Below are 23271 nucleotides of genomic sequence, written 5' to 3'. Positions count from 1 at the left end.
GGTGGTAATCATCTTGTTGATAGGAAATATTGATAATTATAACATAATCTAATCTGCATTGTATATAAAATTCGTGCTGTGGTAACATGTTATATTTGAATAGAAAAATGTGGTGGCGTTTTCGTCGGATCATTTCGCTTCACTGGTAATATAGCCACAGTCCTTTTTCTGAAAAAATCCACCGAACTTATAAATATAACATCTTACAGGAGTATACCCAGAAATAACACATTAAAAATTAGTACTTGTGCATGCTGTACTGTGGCCGCTATTATTCAAATAAAATACATATGAACAGCACTAAAAAAAATACATGTTTGGTCGTTGCTCTTTATATCCCTAAAGGATAGAAACTCCTGTGAGGTTCAGACTTCGAATGGTGTATTGGAGAATTATTATGAGTAAAATTGTACTGAAATAGATACTTGCTTGTATGTTTATTATTTAGCGCCGCTTTTCTTCGACTTTTGGTTAATCGCGGCGATGAGGATGCGTGATGATACGACGGCACTGAAGAACATTCAATGTCCTCGACGGGATTTGAACCCTGGAACATTGGTGGCTAGATTGATAGGTGCTAAATTACAACTATTTTTGTTATTTAGCGTCGCTTTTCTGTTACTTCTGGCTAATCGTGACGATGAGCATGAGTGCTGATGTGTTAAAATTGATGAAGGGAGAGTCACAAAGAACACCCGTGGCGGGATTCGAACCTGGGACGCATGGCGTCGTAGCGCGCTGTGCTAAGTACTCCGCCACGGGAGCCGGTTGCATGGATACGACAATGACGCAATGCGCACACAGGCAGACAACGCGGGTACTCAACTTGCAGGCAACTCTCTTATCAATCCCATCCAAAACAAATTCCAACAGCTAACCAAAAAAAATAATCGAAATTCTCTTTCAAGGCATTCAAGGCCAGTAAAAAATGCAGGTCACGGTCAAGCATGCTCAATAATTGCAAATTCATTTTCATCTGTTACACCAGGTCAAGACAGACAAGAGGGTGAAGGGAGAAGATAAACAAACACTTTGTGATTACTTACAACATTTTGATCGGGGGCCTGGTACAGATAGCAGCCTATTAAAGGCTCTGTCGGGTCCTTCAATAGATACATGAAACACGCATGGTTCGTGTTTGACTGAGAGAAGCGGGCAATGTTGCACACAGGATGCTGGAAGAGTCTTTTCTTAGTCTCTGCGCACGTGGCCCGCACATACCCATCTTGCACGCCAAGATGCACCTGCAATAAACAAAGGAAGAGAGTATATTATTATTATTTCAATTTCTACTAATTCGTGAATTTTTTGTACCTATTTTCCCTATTTTTCATCGCATTTCTACTATAGCTTTGTATTAATCGTAATTAAAGATATGGTGTTTAAGGTATTTAATGAAATCTAAAGGCTGCTAACAATGCATTTCTGGCCTAAAAATAGTAAAAAAAAACCCAAATATTAAAAAATGACCTGTCAAATTTTAAAAGCATTTTTCACCAAATGTTTTCAAAGCAAATGCTACAGTTATTTAGCGATGGAATGGAAAACTTTTCAATTTTGCGCCCCCCCCCCTTCCCAAAGCTAAGCTCCCAGTTACGCCCATGTTCGGATCCTTGGCTTCCCAGAAAATCACGCTAACCACTACGCCACGGGATGTGGTTAAGGAGTAGAGGGGAAATATCGAAAACTACAAAGTCAAAAAAAAAAAAAAAAATGTAAACGATTTGCTCAACGATTGTATAAGACCATTACAATTTCATATATTGCACCGCCTAGGACGAAGCGTATTCTTAGAAAGCGAATATTCAACTCAAGATCACAGGTCATAAGACGCACGTCAATAAAGACATAGACACATCCCAGTCACCTTCGCAACACATACAACTCCAAGGCCGCACTATTGCAACATACTTCACGTTGCATCAATGTTCGAGCTGTTACTTAACAACAAAGAAGGCAATTTCTCCATCATGAAACCTTTCTTAGCGTATGTTACTGGTTCCAATCCGCAACAAGACACACAAGACTGAGCGTTTCATAGTAGTATAGCATCGGATGGTTGGAGTTTATTCAGTTTCTTTCATCTGGAAGTGTGGATGAATCACTGCCAGACAATAAGCAAGTCAACGAATTCTCACTGCCGTTGTTTCCTCCATTGAAGGCACTCATTACTAGTCTGAGGATTGACAAACACTAAAAATTCTCAAAATGGACAGGCAAAAGGTACCAACAATTACAAAATATGTGCCAAAAGTTCATAATTAACAGATTTTCCCAGTTTCTCCGTTTTAAACACACAAAAAGGCAATTATATTCGAAATAGGCATTTATGACTGATATAGACAACAACATGCACACTGAAACCAATATACTCCTTTTCAGAAACGATCTGGAAATGATTATAAACTTCATAGACAACATCTTGTGGCCAGGGTACAAAAATGGCATTACAGATTGCACAGTTCGATTTATTTCCTACCATTCATCCCCTCTAAGGTGTGAGGTGTTAGATCACTGCTCTTTCATTCAGTGGATATATAGATCGATGCCATGCCTTCTAATTTGAAGTGGTCGGGGTGAGATACTGCTATGCCACATTTCGTACTTGAAACAAACAGAGAATTAAAGGTTCAAACAAATCCACAATTCCTTCACCCTGAAGGAAAACCACCTCCTTCGACAACAAACCACATGGTTCGTTGCGGACTGTTGGAAGAACAGAATCCAAAACAAAGTGTAGGCGATAGAAGATATATTATCAACACTTCGAACACTCGTGAATGTTTCATCACAACTGTCACAAACAGTTCCTCGCCTGTACCAGTTACTGGAATTTCCCTCCCACTGAACATCGAAGGCCAGGCCTGGATTCGAACCCGGGACTTCTGGGGTGGTAGCGGCTGTGCTAACCACTCCGCCACAAAATACCACTTTAAATGGCAGGTCCAATCCTGACTAGTCTATCAGCAGATAAAGTGAGCATAAAAAAAATCAAACATAACTAAGTAATAATACAAGTTTGCTTAACATGATTCGCAACTGACATTTTATTTAGAGAAATAACAATGGTGCCATAACGGTTCACTACATGGAAAAATAAGTCAAGTCAATTCTGGCTTCCGAACAAGTTATCGGCCTCAATGTGATAGCTTCGTCACAACACAAAGTTTATCACACTGCATTTCCTTCTCAATTCGATGGAATACGCTTGTTTCATGTGGCTGCATGATACACCAGTACTTCCTGGAACAAACATAATGCAAATGCCCTGCAGAAAAAATGACGTGGAGTGTACACACAATTGAACTCGCAAAATGATCATCAATCTTTCTGAAAAAAAATTATGTGGATTTCACAAAAAATGGACAACTAATACTAGACATTTATTTTTGGTCGTATATCGTCGTGTGAGAGCCAGAGTGACGTAACTCAATTTATCAAATGTAGAGGAGAGAGGAAATAATGTACTCTCAGGAATATGTCTGACTGACTCCAAACAGTGCTCTTCAGAGATGTTTATTTAAATAAACAAAACTGAAAACGGCATTTTGGAGTTATGTTCCTCTGGATCTCGTACGACGGTATCCTATACACACAGCAGCCTTAGTAGCGATACAATTATATAATTGATTATATACCCTCCCCCCAAGAGGCAAAATATCTTGGCAACTAAACACATTTTACCTCGCGTTCGATAAGTTCGGCATGTGAGTGTGAATATTCTTGGGAGTAAATGGTATTTCCAAAAAGGCTGACTACCCTTAACCACACTTCCCCAATACACGGAAAATTATATTCTTCGAAAACGATTAAGCACTTTCTCCTAGTACGATTCAAGACACACTCAAATATTTCAAACATCCGAGGAAGGAGCGGTATTCCACAACTTAGAGAACAAGCGTGCTTACAAGATAGGTTCCATACAAGGATTGCAACTCAAGAAAACCTCTCGAGTGCAAGGCACGTGGGTCGTTATGCATGTAACATGTTGCGCCGAGAGTGTGAATCCTTTCACACTTCTAAGCATGAAGGTGCAAGGTAACACAACGAAACCTGCAAAATACCAGGATAACCCAGTGCTCGAAGTGGAAATTCCTAGCTGGGGGGTGCTTGGTCGGGTTTCGGGATATGTGTGTGTGTGTGTGGGGGGGTGTTTGTAGCTCTGTGGGTTGACACGGAGACAATGCACTAGTGGGAGGGATGCTTATGCAACTTATCCTAACTGGGAGGGATGCTTATGCAACTTATCCTAACTGGGAGGCATGCTTTATGAAAATTATCTGAACCGGGGAGATAGCATCCTCCCGCGTCCCCCCCTCCCTGCTGAGAAAACCATGATTGAAACTAGTTTATAAACTACAATTACTAACTCCCTATCTAAAATCTGAGCAAATTATTCAGCTTTCCGGGCAAGAATCATTGATATGTATCCCCCCAAGTTTTAATGTCCCTTTCCATTTCCAATGACAACAACCTTACCACCACCCCTACCCTCCTCGGGCTGAATATTCTGAATAACCCCTAACTAGAAAAATTAACCTAGCGTTTCCAAAAATAATTTTCGAAATCTCACACCTTATAAACGATTTTGAAAATAGACCGAGTTTAAGCTAATTTTGTAAAGAGGAAAATAATATTAACTAGAGGGTTATATTTTTTACGTAGCAATAGTCATCATTGTCTGTAGCCTCTTCAATAAAACTCTCTTTGAAGTAAGAAAAACGATTCTCGTGCACTTTTGATACCTTCAATCCCACTAGATTTTTTTAAAATATTTCATTAAAGGAGTTTTGCAGAAATCGGAAAAGGTGGCAGTTCACACGTGATGGTTATAGGGGTCAGTAACACTCTCATAACTAGGACCCAGTAATATTCACTGGGTGCACAAACTCTGCAGGACTTTGCATTGTCGTGATGAAAGATCTTGCCTATAACAAGTGCAGCTTGCTTGTTTTCAATTTCTCTTTTACTTTTATTGCAAGCAGTTTCCAGTGGATTACTCCCTTTGCACCCCACTTAACAAGATCTTTCTCGGACGTTGCCCTCTTCCTGAAATTCATGGAACAGTCGTTTGATGGTTTAGTTTATTTTGCTTTTTGTACTGCTATGTTCAGCAATTGTTACTACATTTCAATTTCGAAATAGCCAACTAACAATTTGTAATATTGTTAAATAAATGCATTAATCATTTTGTTAAGATGTAAATGATGGAATGCAACTGATTTCTTTGGAGTTGTGATCAATACATCTCAAGCAATTATGTCAGAATATACTTCCCTTGCTTCTAAAAAGATTTTAAAAAATTAAAATCAACAGAAGCACTGAGATATATGTTCCATTGGGAACACTGAACGTGAGTTCGCCCAGGCCATCCACCCACCAACTCAAATTTTCATGAAACTTCACATACTTGATGCTACAACGAAAGGGTCAGCACAGATGTAAAATTTCTCTCCTACACTTCATAGTCCATGAAATACAGGGAACAAAGATTTTGAAAACGGCTAGGGACAGGCATTCCCAACGACCACTTTCTTGCAGTAGAAAAAAAAGTAGATTTCCGGAAAAAAAAATATTGAGCTTGAATAACTAGAAAACAAAAGAAAAACAACATTTACTTTAAAGTTGTTGTTTTTTTCGACAAAAATATTACTGTTTAAAATAAGGATTACCATCATACGGAAAAGGAATTACTGCACTTCCTTGTTAAAACTGAACCGCAGAGCAGATTGCAAAGAAAAATATTGGGATTTTGATTACTTATGCTGCCATTAAAAATTTTAATATTACTGAATTATAAGAACTTACTACTGTTGAGATGAACTTCATTTTAAATGTTTCTCTGCTTTCACTCAATATGTATCGCATATTTTCTGCTTAGGGAATGATTTAACAACTCTGGGGAAACTGGGAGAATATTGATAACCACAGTGCAGACTCGGCAAGAATGAAACCTGCACAATGAATAATGCACTGGCTTACATGTGTGGCATCACCTTTTGAAGTTGCAAACATCTGAATCTCCCCCTTTGCTGAATCTGAGAGTACAATAAGCTAATGAATGAATGAAAAACAAGTACCATTACATTTATGATATTATTATTATTATTCTAATATATTTTTTGAGTTAGTATAAAAGTATATTTAAACATAAGTCAACCTATTGTTTTGAGGGATCTTAGCTACAATATTGGATCTTCATTGGAAATAAACATGAGCCTTCTAGCTTCCAGTGTAGCAGTCCTGACCACTGAGCTATCAGGAGTTTGTGAGTATATTATTATTACAACTATTACTCAATATTGCTAATAATTATAAATTATATGGTTAAATATATTTCTAATAAAATTTCAGTTATGTATTTACATGTATAAAAAATACATTCAAACAACCAAGATCCAATAATTTTCTCTTTACAGTCCTTTCTGATACACTGTGAGGTTTATATGGAAGCAAGCCACTTGGTAACTCTTCTGCCTGAGGATGACAGAGCTCACATAATATAACTGTCAATTTTGTGTAAAAATGTTAGTTATTTTTAAGGTTAACTAATTTTTAAACCTTCTCATCCTTACAGTATTAATTAAATATTTTTTTAATAATCTACATACTTTTATTGACAAATGTTGAAATTTTCAAAGGTGTATGTGAACTGGAGACGAAGATAGAATGCACCCCAAAAACAGCATAGGTGATATGACATTTCCAAGGTATTCTCTACAACTTTGACCCCCCTATCTCTCAGAAACATTGAGGACTACAAAGTAAAAATTACATGGGTTTGTCGCTACTTAGCAAGTGTAAAAGTTTTATGGAAATTTGAACTAGTTGGTGTCACAATTAAAATTTTCTGGGTGATATGACATGATTGGGTGTCATAATGCCCCACTGACCAATAAGATTAGTGATACCCTCTCATGGAAATCCTTTCATGTGACCTCCTCACACATATCAGTGCATGACACAAAGGTTAGATCCTTCAGCTGGTTTTTAAGACTCATCAAAAATGTGAAAATCACACTGTGGAAAGTCTGGCCAATAGGCACTGTGTGCAAGACTGCCGCAAACGAATTTTCACAGTGTTTTCACGCTGGGGTTGTGCAAGAAGCTAATACTCTCCAAGAAGAATTTTTGTTCTTCATTGCACCACGCAGACTAGTGTGTTGCAGGGAGAGGATTTAACTTGAACGTCAAATAGTTCGCATCGGTGATGCTTCGCTCGAACAGGCAAAATGAAAGGTATACACTCGAAGCCCAGTAGTACACGTATAACCATAATTTGTGTGTGATAATGGATTCTTAAATATGAACTGTGAAGTGAAAGATACAACTGAAAATGAAACTTACATGAACATAGTCATCATCTCCATGTTAAAATGTAGTTTAGCCTATCTTGCCAATACAGTGATATATGAAAATAAAATAGATGATTATGGACTGAAACTACCAAGGCGGATGGATATTTTACACATATGTGTGACTACAATTATTGTCAAATTAAAATGATATTTCGTAATAAACATTCGAGGGTGAGAGACTTGAATAAGTACGAGTGGGCAAAAATGGTCCCATGCAGTACAATCATGAATTGTCCTGGTGATAACATGTGTGTGTAACTGGAGTTGGGATACTTACACACCAATCTTGATTGTTATAACTTTTTCGAGCATCACTATTGGTTCAAAGTGGTATCGGCTCAGTCCTAGAATTTTTGGGGACAGTTGACTCACTGTACCCTCGCGGGATTTATGTTTTTTTTCTTCTCAAATCTATGTTTTACGTAATACAAAATTGGTTCCAGCATGCAGAAAACACAAATAACGAAGATATTTGATCCCACAGTATGGCCTGCGTTAAATAAAAACTGCCATTTTGAAGTACTTTGCACCTATTTATTGATGAAAACCATTTGGATGCACACTCAAATAGTGAAAGCATGCATATGTTGAATATAACTATTAGCCATAAACCTAATAACATAAAACTATAGCTGCAGTTGTGGAATGTCGTGTTGGGTGATATATTCACTTGCTTGAAGCTTTCAGGGTGTTCTGATTTACAGTAAGGTAACAGACATACTGTACTTCACAATAACACATTACTGTGAGCTAAAGACAAATGAAATCGTTCATAAACAAAAATCTTCATAAACCATGCAAAATATACAACTTTCTCGAGTGGTTACAGTGTGTCAAGGGTGCAGTGTTTTTGCTTTTAAGCGTCGCTTTTCTGCCACCTTTTGGCTAATAGCAACAATGAGGAAGAAATTGATGAACAACTCACGAACAACACCCATGATCAGCTTGTGACTCGAACCAGGGGACTTTGGTGGCTAGAGTGAAAGTCAACCAATTACGGTGCTCGACCATTGAGCTGGCTTTAAAATCTCTGCAGAATATAATATGATATTTCAGTCATCAAAACTTGTACATTTCATCAACAAACACCCTCAAATTTCCCTCCAAGGGAGGAGTTGATTAGGAATTAACTGCTGGAGGAAAGAAATGCCAGTTTTTACTTTAGCTTTTCATTTAGTAAGCACCCTTAATAAATCATTCACTGACATTTGCAATTTACATGATAAGTAATCATAAATAATTTACCACAAGTTATATTGGTCTCATGGATATTAAATAGCAGTCTTAGAAAACTGTCCAAAGCTCAAGTTAAATGACAAGGGAAAAAAAAGGCGTACACTTAAATGTACAATCAATTACATGACTGATAAATGCTTAATCTAATCTACTACTCTCACAGTCTTGGGATAATCTATAATGGTAACCAATTTACTACTGATTAAAAAAATCATTTGCAAATACAATTTAAACAATGTCTGAAGATTAGTTTTCACCCAAAGAAACTAAAAATAGAAGGGATAGCATGTCGTTATATCATGTCATCTACTCAAGATAGAAAAATGCTGTAGATTATACAACTGTAACTTTGAAATTTAACCTTTCCATCTTAATTCCTGACAGTCTTACATAAGGCAAAGCTAAAATGTATTACACAACATCTGAAACACATCACAAAATTATTAATTCTTCTAAGTATGTTAACTGATCTGGGTTCCCACATGAACTCTAAATGTATTTTCTCAGATATTTCCCTTAGTTTTCTAAACCAAATTTGCTTGTCCACAGGTAAGGATCCACGTGGAGGGTGATCGCCCCTCTCAAGTGCCACGCTTTTGGATATATTATTTTCCCAATACTTCTGAAGATTCAAATATTTTGTCTTTCATCACCAAGTTTAACAGGCTCAAGAACATTTTTTATTAAGTTTAATGTAGTCTCCACGAGATAGGTTGATTGGAATTGACCTGACAGTTAAAATTTGGAACTGAACCACTATGCAATATGCCTCGAAAAGGAATCAAACCCAAAACCCCTACAGGTTTTTGTCTTTGTTTAATTACTTCACTCCTAATCTTATCTTTCAGTTTACCATGGTAGTGGGAGGACTTAATTAAATTATACAGCTATAGTGTTAGCACAAAACACTTTCTTTCAAAATTACTCAGAAACAAGGCTACACTTTCACATAAAATAAAGACTTTGAACAATTTTCCAGGTAAAAGTTCATCACTGATGATGGTACACAACCATTCAATTAAATTGGTTATCACAGGATTTCGAAATCTGTGATATGTTAATAATACAGAGAAGTCTGCAATTTGTAATTATGTATTTGATAAGTTCTTTTAATTTATTTCTTTGTAAAGCATTCTGAATTAAATTGCACTGTAGGCAAGTTATTTCCATTTATCAAGAACCTTTTTTAAGTTTGCAGTGTCATTTCTTGTTGGTATGGAACCAATATCACACAGTCTTGAATGTTTAGGAGTAAACAATTGTATTGTTAACAATGGGAACCTTGTGCTCAAAGAGAGAGTTGCTTGTCTATTCTTATAGCCTGACAAGTTAAGTCCCGATATGCGCAGATCGCTGCGGAGCACTTCCTACTACGTCATCATCTCCACCACTCTTCTAGGTACTGGTCTGGCCTTGAGACTACGAGTGGTGCCAACTCAGCAAAATTAAGCTAAAACAAATATGACAAACTATTTTTACTGTGTAGATTGTCGGTGCCGGCTCATATCAGTTTATCAGTGGTTCATTTGATTTAATCCGTCTTTGAAAATGCGTGTGGTGCGCAGATCGTAAACTGTAGTATTACGAATGCACGTTAACGTATATAACGAAGAGGAACTACTGGGCAAATGACTTCATTTTCTGAATGCGACATCGAACAGTGGCCTGTTTTTTTTAAAGCCGAGTGGGGTGGGGGTTCTTTTGTTTATCGAACAACAATCACTACGAGAAGCCAATCTGATAACATGCTTGCCTGTGTTCTTTTTTAAAGCACTGAAATGTTCTTGCTCTTTACTCTTGTCTGCATATTTTTGAAATGCAAAAATCAAATCATGCCGGGTCCAACGAAATCCACAATCTGATCTGGAAAGCCCCTTAGAGGACAGGCCAGAGAAATAGTTTATAATGTTGCAACATTTTTGCGAAATCTGAAGGAGTATCTACATGGGTGGTTTCTCAAGTTTTAAAAGAATCGGATTGGATTGATTTATTGATTTAAGTCCACTTTATGCACAGCAAGGCTAATCGGGACTGGACGTACAGTTTAAAGTGGGATCCGAACCACTATGTAGTGCCTCCACCGGGAATCGAATCCGGGATCCCTTGATTACAAGGCGACGACGCTACCACTGCGCCATTGGGGAGGTCTAATTTTAAAAGAAGGAAAAGGGTATTTGGCAAAAGGTAAGCTGAAGTTCTGTACATCGATAGGTAGAAAACAGCCCAGGGAAAAGCAAATACAAATTTCGTTGAAAATCCTCAGACCATTCCGATCCCTCCAGGTTGCAACACTGCGAACCAACGTCGCTGCGAAGAATGGAGTTGGGAAATGTGGTGTGAGCTGCGCAACAGTTATTTGCAGCATCTTGTTTTTAAACTTGTCAAGTTATAGAAGTAGCAACTATTTGTTCTGGAATAGGAGTTTGATACGAGAAGTGCAGTTCACATGATGCAAAAGTTTCTCGTGGAGTAAAGAAAGATTAATTTCCCAAGAAATTCACGTTCACATAGAGGAAGTGAACAGTGAGTGACGCGGAATGAAACGTGGGGTCGAGGAAGGTTATTTTCCTGTGATTCATGTGTGTACGGTGGTCAAAAGGCAACAAGTTTCAAGTTATCTCGCACGATGGCAGTTGAAGAATGTGGCTGTGCCATCAGTGTCTGAATCGCATTCGCGTTGTGATTTCCTCTCCTTTTTGTGTCTGAACAAAGGACGTTGCAATTGAACTTCAAGTGATGAAGCTAACTTTGACGTGACATTTTACAAGCAACTGAGGTTTTCTCCTGGGAAGTATCGAGACCTCTTGGCCTGTTCAGAGAAGTGGATACGATAGTAAATACAAAGTACTACACATCTTTGAGCCTGATTGGGGACTTGACTTCATCTACAGCGCAGAAGGAATAACTTGGCAGTGATTTCATCTTCCATCTTTACCTCTCCTCCCAGAAGTGAAGGCTCATTTGCCAGAGCGGACGAAAAAGTGACGTGCAAACCAATCAAAATCATTCCGAGAGGGGTGATGCAGGCATGCAAACCCTCACACTGCTAAATTAGTCTTTCAAAACAAACCACAGCTATGAGCGAGTGATTGTAGGCTATTTTGTTTCTTTGTTAGTGAGCTTTTTTTGCTGGTTTTGTCATTATGGTACAAAGAGCAGTAGCGTAAAAAAAGGCAAGCCCTTGCACAGCGATGCAAGATATGTCAGTGAAAGATCTGTGTGGAGAATTTTGAAGGAGAAAGACAAAAGTATTGCGAGTGCGAGCGGGAAATCTTTTTCAACGCCAGGTAAAAAATGAACGAATGCCCAGCAACGTGCCACAAATCTGGATTCTTTTGATGAAGCAGTCGTGGCCGAACAATCCATGACACCGTAGATAAACTGATGAAGGAACTGCAAGAAAATATTAATTTTAAGGGTTCGGAGTTGTCGTTGTGTATGATCATAAGAAAATTAGGGTTGATTTAAAAAGCACAGCGTAGGCAGCAGGAAGCTACTCCTTGAACGAAACAGCATTGTTGCTTTGCGGCGATCATTTTTGCATGAAGTTAAAGAACTGCACAGAGAGCAACCCCCCTGGTCTTTCATTTACATGGATGAAAGTTTCATGAACACACACCACACTGTCCCCAAAGTTTGCCTGGATTCTAAAGATTTGGGGGGGGGGGGTTAAAAGTGCCAACAGAAAAGGTCCCAGGTTTATTATTGTGCATGCCCGTGGTGAAAGTGGATTTGTGGAGGGGGCGAAGTTAGTGTTCCTTTCAAAAACAACTTCTGGGGACTATCATGGGGAGATGAACACTGACAATTTTATGTTGTGGTTCGAAGAACAGCTTCTTCCCAATCTGCCCCCAAAACTCTGTTATTGTGTGTGACAATGCTCTGTACCACAAGAAGTTAGCGGAAAAAATTCCAACATCAAACAGCAGGAAGGATGAAATGAAGTCGTGGCCGTCATCTCACAATATACCGCATGCAGAAGGTTTGCTGAAAGCCGAATTATGTGAAATAATTAAAATAAACAAGGTCGTTTATAAGAGGTACGCCATGGACGAAATTGCAGCAAGCAAAGGACACAAAGTGTTGAGCTCAATCCCATTGAACTCATTTGGGCTAACGTGAAAAATTATGTCACCAGGAATACCTTCACAAAAAATAGCGTGAGGTGACAGGTGACAAGTGAGGACTGGAAGAAAGCAGTACAACATGCACAGGAATGGGAGGAATTTTACTGGGAGAAGGATGGACTTTAGGAAGAAAGAATTGAAAACTTAACTGTGTATGTCGGCGACAATTCAGACAGTGATGACAGTCTATCTTGCACAAGTGAAGAAGATGATGATGATGTGCTTCCCATTGCTGATTAAATGTACGGCATTTTTGCACTTTCCTGTTTTGACTTGCCTTACACAATAATATATAACATGTTCTTTCAGCAATTGTTCAATTAATTAATGTCAATGTTACTATTATTATTATTTATCATTTTATTATTATTATGACTATTTTATCTAGCAGTGCTAACGTTAAATTGAAGATTGGTAGTTTGCACCGCGATCCTTACTGCTCATACTCTTACTCGTGCCATAATTCCTTTCATAGCAGTTGGCAACGCTGACTTAGCAGGGATTGACATCACTGCCAGGTTATTCCTTCCAGGCTGTAGTTCCTTCGAGCTGCTACATTTAAAAGAACCTTAATCTTGTTTAGGGATAAATCCTAACCAGAAAGTTTATGATAAAATCTAAGAAGTAACAATTGCTGAATTACAAATACTTTATGTAAATTTATAATAATAAGCAATTGTTAACTCCTCATGGAAGTCACATTATACTTCACTGTTCTTTTGTTTTAAACAGTGAATATTCAAATTTGTTATGTATTCTTTAAAGAATAATAGGTAAAGTTGGGGCCAAGACTTATTTCTATTGTAAGGCTCCTTGAGTATTTTGTATCCCAGGATATAAAATAGACCGTTGATATTAGCAGACAAAGAATAATTTTCTGAGATCTTCTTCAATTTTGATTTCAGTTAATATAATTGTTCTAAAACTATATTTATGTCTTGGTAGTTCTGTTAAAGTTTACTTCATGATTGCTTAAGTGCTGCTTAAATCTTTACTAGAGTTTATGTATCTCCTGCGTACAACTACTAACTAAATGCATGCCAATGAAAATAGGCAACTGGGCAGAATTGTGCTGATGCCATATATGGGAAAAGCAAAGCAAGAGCAAAACAAAAGTTGCTGGTTGACACTGTGCAGCAAAGTCAACCTGGCTCCGTTACCCAGTTTGAGCATCAGACCCACCTCTCTCCAGGGAATAGTTGTCATTCCCTGACCTTTTGAGCAAATACTGTCAGTTTCTATCACATGGATTACAAAGACCGAATCTACAATGAGATATTTTATTCTCTTAAACCTCCGAACACACAGGACTGTGCTCCGAGGTGGCAACAGTGCAAACTTCTGCCACCTGCCTAATTTCATGGCCGTGCGGTTAGTGCTTTAAGGTGCAGAAAATCACCCATCTTGCGCTAAACATCAAATACTTCAACACAGGACAATAGTGTGGACTTCTCATTCTTAAAGAACAGTTGCTCCTCGCTCCTGACCTTCTGGAGGAAGCAGACGTTTTTAGCAAGTGTGAATAGTCTACATGATTACATCCGTGTTCAAATTACATGAAAAAGTGAATTTTTGTGAAGCATCGCAGTCTTGCATTTCCACATTCTGATTATTTCTTATGTAAATCTACAAGCACTTTTAAACAGAACTTGGGTAAATCATGGCATAGATGTGGTAAAATATTTATACCTTAACATCAGTATTGGCATGGATAACAGTTCAAACGATTGATATTTAAGTTATAGCTGTCAGTCATAAAGTACAGATAGGATTCTACTGTACAAATTTAAGGTCTCAACCAGGACTCAAACCCAGTTTGCTGGCATACTGTTCTACCAAATTGGTTCAAGATGTGATTGAGCCTGCATATTTCACCGAGTTCCTGACTGCTACATCTCCTGTACATAATAATAAATTTCTTTAACCAGAACATAATGTAATATTCAGTTCTGAGCTGAGAGATAGTTGTTACTGTCGACATGATTAGTATTACAAAGGAAACTGATCGTGTCTGTGTTATCAGTTGGGCCAATTTCCACACACGTTACACAATATAAGTGAAAAATCATGTAAAACCAGGTTTGGCACAGTAGCTCAAATGGTAGGAAAACTGCACAGCATGTTAAAGTTCCAGGTTCGAGTCTTGGTCATCTGCACCTCTAGCCAATAAGAAAAATATGAGAATGGCATTCTTCTCCTCCCCCTTAAAATACCCTTTGACTAATGTTGTGAGTTTTTAAATATTTTAAACTTCTTGGAAAGAAAACCTATGAAAATTGTAATGGAAACAGAACCACTAATAAGTACTTTTCTTATTGTGAAACAATGTTCATGCAAACATTCAAAAAATATATATATATATTTTTTTGCCAAGACTCTTCAATGCAGTACATCTTGTGTGTAAGCATCAAAATACCTGTATAATGTAACAGAAGACAATTGAGAGTAACATTCTCCTTCAGACAAGAATATATCATCTCTGTACAAGTACTGACAACTCCAAATGCTACAAGATTTATTTTCTTTTTACCAGAGCAATGTCAAGATGATGTTCAGGACCGTGAAGTATGCTCAGTATTATCAGCACAGCAATTAGATAATATCAAAGACACTTGTGATGGCCGTTTGAGAAATATGTGCAATGCATTGAGGGAATATAGAAATAAAACGAGATTAATGAGTCTCCCAGATTACATAGTGGTACTGCTTGCACTCAGGTGGAGTTTGGATCTTGGTGGAGGCACGCTGCACAGTGGATTCTAACCAACTTTAACCAGTCGTAATTAGTCTATGTAAACATAAGGTTAACTTAAATAAACCTTGACAAAAACAAACAACATTATCAAAGAATTATACACACATTATTAAGTATGTAAAACAAATTCTCAAACTTTTGACATTCAAAAGTTGAAAGTAGAAGAAAACATGAAAGGAATGAATTGTTGTTTTAAGTCCATTTTATGCACAGATAAGCTAATCGGGACGAGTGTTTAAAGCAGGTTCTGAAGCACTGTGCAATGTACCTCCACCGGGACCCCTTAATTACAAGGCGGCAACGATATAAGGAATGAATCCCAGAAAATATACTGTATAGTACAACAGTAACCTACATCAAGAATGAAACAGAAAACAAAGAAAAATCAAGGAATAAAGCTTATTACAAGGAATCAACTTTAGATAAACTCAAAGCTTTTAATAAAGTCTATAGCATTCAATTCAGTATTGTAAACTAAAAATGAAAAGCAGTATTTCTTCATTTGTGGATTTATTTCAACAATGTAATATTTACAACAGTTAATGTGTGATATTTTAAAGTACATACTATGTAGATGAAGAAGGGAGCTCTTACATTTTCCTACATTTTTGCACAATTATTATTGTCACCCAAATTATGTTAAATCTTTGTTGTTATATTTTTTAATGCAAATGTAGAGTAGCCTATATTAAATTTTTCAAGAAATAACTAAACAATAACGTAAGGCCATAAAGCTTAACAATTTAATCAACTAACTGCTTTCTTCATTATTACCTTCATTGTTAGAGTAAGTAAAATATCAGAAAATGTTAAAATTATGTGCAGTATGTACAATTGTCAAAATAATTACAAAAAAAGTAAAACATACAGCTTGAAAAAAATATTAGATTTTATCACAAGGGGGCGATTCCTTTTTTGCCACGGAGTGTATTTTGAAAACTCTTCCAGTATAAAACAGTAATATAGCTAAATGTTAAGTGGGAAAAAATTCGATCCTAGTGGTTTTGTAGACAGCAGCCGTTCTGAAAGCAAATATACTTCTGGCATGAAGATCCAAATACAAGGTTCTTCAGGCATGGGGAAGAGATTGATTACTGTTTGAATTTAACCCACATGACCAAAAGTACACTGAAGGACTGTGATTAATGCATTGCAGACTTGGATAACTGATCCTCCAAAGTTAGCTACACCCAAGCAAGATAGGAAACAGCTAATTTATTTACTTACGAAACCCCACCAATCTTCTATGAATACCTTGTGCTCGTATTTATACATATTTTCCCCAACATTCAGAACTCAGGACAGGATTGATTGATGTAATGTTTTGAGTTCACTTTATGTTTTTTTTTATTTGAGTTGGTGTTTTAAGTCCACTTTATGTACAGTAAGGCTAATCGGGACTGGAACTACAGTTTGAAGTGGAATCCAAACCACTATGTGCCTTCGCAGGGTATTGAACCCGGGACCCCTTGATTACAAGGCAAAAATGCTATCACTGTGCCATGGGGAGGCTGAACTGAGAAGACGATTTTGTCAGCAAAGTGACCAGCAAAAACTGAGTAAGGAAATGTCAGAAAGGGAGAGAATGTTATTATTGATGAGGGGGGAGAGGGGTCCTTCTTCATTTCTACATTTGGTGTTCATACATTATTATTTACACACTTGGATAAATATGATTGAATATTCACCTTTTAAAAAATATAGATATTTTAATCATATCATAGGAATTTAATGCATGCCATTTTTAATTGTGGTTTTCATGGTTCAATAAGCAAATCTGTCAGTTTCCTACCCATAGATAATATATGGGACTGTACAAAAAACCATCATGAAAGGTGTTATATATAATGAATTGGTTTTACCATTTAAACCAGAGATCACCTAATTCTTTGAGCTATAAAGCTTTTGTGAACATTGGAAAATACATAATGAACTATGAAAGTGAATTGGAATTTCTAAAATAATTTCTTGGTTCATAAAAATGTTAAATATTCATTTTATAGACAGGCGTCTATGATGCGTCAAACTTCTATTAACCTTAGAACACTTTTCCAGATATCGACAAATCATTTTAGTTAATTTATGATGTCTGGAGCTATCATCTGATAGTTACTACATCAAAGTTGACATGGATGAATGTACATGACCATTGCAAGATTGCAGAACTTTCTCTCAAGATTGTTGCCAGCATACGCAGTGAGTACTAAACCATTCATGAGCCACCAAAAATATCTGTGGTTGCTTTCCTCCCATGTTTGACTAATTGTGAAAATGAGGATGAGTGATGATATGATGAAAATCATGAAGGGACAGTCATAAGCAACACACATGCCCAGACTGGGATTCGACTGGGGGGGAGGGGCAAAGACAGTATATTTCCCTTTGTAGATAAGGATTAGCAAGCATAGTAAGGGGGCAAAAGTGGCGAGAAGTTGGGGGGGGGGGGCAATCACACACACCTAATAGCCGCCACTACCTGGTGTTTTAGCAAATACTGCTTCTGGAAGCTTCTGATTGATGGTTTCTGGATCACAGGTTTAAACCATGTCCATCTATTTCTGAATATAATATAATACATAGGGGTAGACAAAATTCAATGTAATTCAGCTACCAGCCCATTTTCCTCAAAGCCAGTTTCTTTATATGGTCAAGTATGGGCTAAAAAAAGCCACAAATCCAACTTAGATAAAGCTATACATTTTGCATCTAATTTATTAATTAATACAAGACTGGATTAAATGCATTTCATTCTTGCACCAGAGTGGCCTTCCTAAAGAACTACTGGCCTACTGGTAACAGCATGAATAACTATGCAATACATTGCGACTCTACCTTATCATTGCAAATTTAAAAATTTGGCTAATGACAGTGTAGAAATTTATAATGGTATGTTTATTAGTCTGATTTAATAGTACACATAACACAGAAACACACAAACATATGTGGTACTAGTTATTTAAAAACAAACTTCTTTAAAATTGGATTTGAAAATTCAGGTGCCAGGTGAAAATTTTCAGGCACCCTGTATTTGTACACCCTTTACAAATAAAATAAGTGCCAAGCAAGTCAAAAAATTTCAAGCAAGGAAGATTCTCCAGTCGTGACACAGTATTATCAACTTACCTTTTGCTTCGTACCCCTTCTCTTTATTTCTGCTATTATCCAAGGTAGCATGGGGCCTGAAAATCTCTTGTCCATGATGGTAAATCCCAAATAATCCACTTTCATGGTCCTCATCTTGATACACTACTCAACACTTTTGCTGCTACGAGACTGAATATCTAAAGGCACTGCAAAGGCACACTGGTGTTTCCTTGCCTAAGTTCACGTAACTTATCATCACACACTACGACACATTGCAACACATTCAGTATGTGTTAAGACAGCATCTGCGAAAAAAGATAGAATATACTTAGATCAGCTATTCATCATGATAATCTCATAATCTGTTTCGAGTGAAGATTAGTTATTTCCTGAAATGAGATAAGAATTAATATGCCAGCAACACTGATAGGAAATTGGTCTGAAGTCCAGATGCGAAACCAATGGGTCGGGTGAAGGTGGTTGGGGTGTCAGAAACTATCTATTATCAGGAAAAGAGGTCCTAATGTAACTGATTAGGGTAACATATTTTGTAATAAACATGCCATTTTTCATTTATCAGAAAAAGTACTGCAGGTCTGTGTGGGGTAATGGATACCAACACATCGAGCAGATGTTAAAGGTTATTAGAATATGGCTCAACGTAGCCAGCGACAGATAATTTGGAGAGGGGGTAAGATCCTACCTCCAAATACCTAATTCATTTTTCCACTTTTCTGACAATTTAATGTGGTCATAACCAGGTTTTAAGTGCTAAATAGCACTTTCTATTCAAGACAATAAGTTTATATAGTGCTCCAAGTGGAGAGGAACACGGGGGACATGTCACACTCCCACTTAAGAAAATTTTCATCAAGCTACCCTGCCAACTGGGATAATTTCGATTGGTATCCCCCTTGCCAACTGCATTGTCTCCATATTGTTCCATACAAGCATCCCCCACCTATCCCCAAACTTGACAAAGCATCTCTCCAGCTAGCAATTTCCTCTTCGAGCACTGGGTTTATTCAACATTGTTTGAAATACAAAAAATGCATTTTATGTAGAATAACTGCTGGCTCAAGAAAAAAGTGGAATTATTTTCATGCACAAATCCAGGAAAGTACAACACACATTCAATTTACAAACATTTCCAGGTAAATGAGAGTGACAGGCATTGTGGTTAAAATTTGACCTATTGTGTGGTATATTTCCCCCACCCCCTCCTTCCGAATTAAATCAGGTAATGACGAGATGGTGGGAATCCTGTAACTATAGATGAACAATCAATATGAGCAAATTGGGGTTCATGTTCCACGTGCAACAAATGTTAAATTAGGAAATAATAAATGGAAATTGACCTTTCCGATGTGAAAAATTAATGAATCCTCTTCCCTTCTCCCCAACCACCTCACCCCTGAAATAGGTATCTAAAGTAAAAAAAAAACACATGGAGGTTTGACTGATTCATATTATTTCACTTTTGACTGATCACAAAGACATGAGGGGACACAACACAAAAGATATAGTGAGCAACAGGGTTGCATCCTGGTAACAAATCTGTATTTTTTCAATGCATATGTAATTCCAAACAAATTCACACCAGAAACTTGAAGTAGTGTTACATACATTAGAAATGATAGAGGTCTAAATGTTACCCCAGACATATCAAATATCAACCTAAAGAGCACATTGGAGATTCAGTGCTAGTGCAGAGGCACATTTTAATGTATCGAATATTGTAGTACTTACTATAATGCAAAGGTGATACAGGAGTGATACAAATGAACATGGACGTCCGGAAGGGTGGGGGCACATCCCCCCTGGAAAATGAATGTCCACCTGAACATTATATATTTCACACATCATTTCATTTCAGCGACAGTAACTTATGTTAATTATTATAAATACATTGAAGGAACATGATAATTTCAGACTGAAATACAGTTATTTGAGGGGGCATCACTATTATGGGGAAAAATATGCCTGCTTGGAAAATATCCTGCGGACGTCCATGGAAATGAAGTTTTCTCATGAATACAATCTTCACATTAATTCTCCTGTTTTTATACTTTTAGTAGTCAGCATGACTATTTGATGCATTACAGTATGTCTCTCCACAAACGTGCAATTCTTACTTTCTATTGTCAGGTGATATTTGAATACCTCTGTAGCTTATGCATATTTCTGAATATAAAGTTGCTGTGTGTAAAAAATGTAAACGCCATAGTCCATACCAAAAAATATAGTTTTCTTTCAAGGTGGTAATATTGGTGGTCACGTGAAAACACTGTGCACCACCTGTATCATTCATTTGAAAATAACACTACAATAACTTGTTTAGTTAGTATGACTGAAGATGACCGGACCCCTCTCCAATTTTCTTCATATTTGGCATACTTACTAATTTAGGAATGCTAATGACGAATCTGAAGTTAACATTTGTCAGAAACGTCTAGAAATTGCAAAATAATTGTGAACCATTGACGCTAGCCCCACAAACCATTGACGTGTGGTTAGGTTAGGCAAACATAGTTAAAATTTCGTGTCGTGGTAGTATCAGGATCTAGAAATTGCAAAATAATTGCGAACCATTGATGCTAGCCCCACGAACCATATACGAGTGGTTAGGTTAGTTTCGGTTAGGCAAGCATAGTTAAAATTTGGTGTCGTGGTAGCATCAGAATATATATATTTGTTGTGAAACAAAAAAATTTGCAAAAATAGACAGTTTCCATCGCCTTATTTTAGCTTATTTTGCAATTTCTAGACGTTTCCGACAACTTTTAACTTCAGATTCATGGTTAGGAGGCCTCAATTAGTGAGTATGCCAAATATGAAGAAAATCGGAAAGGGGGGGGGGGTCCGGTCATCTTCAGTCGTTCAGTTTAGTTTTCAAAATATTTCATTGGTGGATTTAACATTAATCACCCGGTGTGTGTGTGTGTGAAATATATATTTCCCTGAAAGGGGGCACTCCCTCCGTGAAAGTGAGCTTCATATCTTTCCTTCTGTGAATGTTTCAGACTATTTTCTAGCAGTGCAATCTACTTTTTAATACAGAATGAAGCTAGTAACAAATCCATAAGGTTGAAAAACACATTAAATCCTCACTGTTGTAATTTACTGATAATTTCGCAAAAATCGTTGTTCTCCATTCCGAAAACTAACGCCTTATTTTCGCTTATTTTGCAATTTCTAGACGTTTCCGACAACTTTTAACTTCAGATTCGTGATTAGGAAATATGAAGAAAATCGGAGGGGGGGGGGGTCCGGTCATCTTCAGTCGTTGTTTAGTTTTCAAAATATTTCATTGGCGGATTTAACATTAATCAGCCGGTGTGTGTGTGTGAAATATATATTTCCCTGAAAGGGGGGACAAACTGAGCAGTCCCTCCGTGAAAGTGAGCCTCACATCTTTCCTTCTGTGAATGTTTCAGACTATTTTCTAGCAGTGCAATCTACTTTTTAATACAGAATGAAGCGAGTTACAAATCTACAAGGTTGAAAAACACATTAAATCCTCACTGTTGTAATATACTGATAAAGTAATGCTTAAACTTCCTTGGAATGCACTCAACCTACTACAGGATACAATAAAATTGCAGACAGATTGATATAACAATTCGCACTTTCCAAAGGTTGAAACGTGTACACACAAAAAAGGTGTATCACACATAGAAACTTCCGTATGTGAAATACTTGCATATAAATATATATTTTTTTACACCGGCAGAAGCTATAGCAATTGTTTATTCTAGAGCATACGGAAGAAAATTCTTTGGAACAGAACGAACCGGAAGGTGATTCTATCTTACATTTCGTACAACAAATGCAGAACTCCTCTCTATCACGGAAGAATACGTCCATCCTATCAAGAAATCAACATCATAAAACAAAAATTTGCAAAAGTCCATATAATTCCTAAAATTCTTTCTGGGTACTAATCATTCAAACTTACTTATTTTCCCCTGCAAATCTTCGATAGTAAACAAACATTACACTGTAAATTTACGTCAGACAATTTATGGCCATTTTTCTTTTAATTTCACAAGTGACAACACAGATAACTTCAGCTACTGTGCATGTGTCAAAACCTCTCACACAATACAACATTTTGAACTTCTTTTCCACACACAAAACAAAGAATAACTATGCACCGACATTTCGAATATCGTACCTCTTTACGGAACAAGCTTAACAACGACGGTTTGAATGTTTTGCCTTACATCACGGCCAGCTGACAACTCTTCACGACCACCTTGAATTTACACCTGTTTCTGTATTTCACCGCTAGGTGTCAGGTAAGCGTACTGGCAGGACTATCATAAACACCGGGTCTCACTTATCGCACACTTAGCAAGCACTGCCCCGCCCTTCGACTTATGACGTTTCAAAAATTGCAATGTGTTGCCTAACATAACAATGAATTCATTATCCCCTTACGTCCGAAGACGAAGGGCGGGACTTGACCAAGAAAGGTGTTGAGGTAACTAATCTAATGCCTCTTCTCGGGCCTCACTTTCTGACGTCATACTAAATGCTAAAAAAAATTCATCGGTGTAATAGGCTGTCTCGTCCTTCCCAATCAACGAATATAGAAGACATAGAGTGTAAATTGTTTGTCTTTTGTTGTACCAAATTGTGTTATTTTTTCTATTCTTGAAGGATACATCCAGAGGTCTCACTTATCGCACAACACTACGGCACTACA

General features: G+C 37.3%; 1 protein-coding gene across 2 annotated transcripts in view; it reads right to left on the bottom strand.

The window, feature by feature from the left end:
- The window catches only part of plx (PTB_TBC1D1_like and TBC domain-containing protein plx), a 182008-nt gene extending 159178 nt beyond the window's left edge, over positions 1 to 22830 (bottom strand). The window contains exons 1-3 of one of the 2 annotated variants that reach the window (XM_083120929.1): positions 22738 to 22830; positions 18600 to 18865; positions 1047 to 1244 (exon numbers count right to left, since the gene is read on the bottom strand). In XM_083120929.1, coding sequence (XP_082977055.1) covers positions 1047 to 1244; positions 18600 to 18713 — 312 coding nt within the window. In that variant the 5' untranslated portion in view covers positions 18714 to 18865; positions 22738 to 22830. Of the gene's footprint in view, positions 1 to 1046; positions 1245 to 18599; positions 18866 to 22518; positions 22711 to 22737 lie in introns of those variants that run through there. The other variant, XM_083120930.1, reaches the window with a different exon arrangement.
- Between the last annotated feature and the right edge of the window lie 441 nt (positions 22831 to 23271).

Source organism: Lepisma saccharinum, chromosome 4, assembly GCF_977018435.1.
Source record: "Lepisma saccharinum chromosome 4, izLepSacc3.1, whole genome shotgun sequence".
Classification (NCBI taxonomy): Eukaryota; Metazoa; Arthropoda; class Insecta; order Zygentoma; family Lepismatidae; genus Lepisma; species Lepisma saccharinum.
Note: the sequence above shows the minus strand (reverse complement) of the source record. Positions and strands in the feature narration are given on the sequence as shown.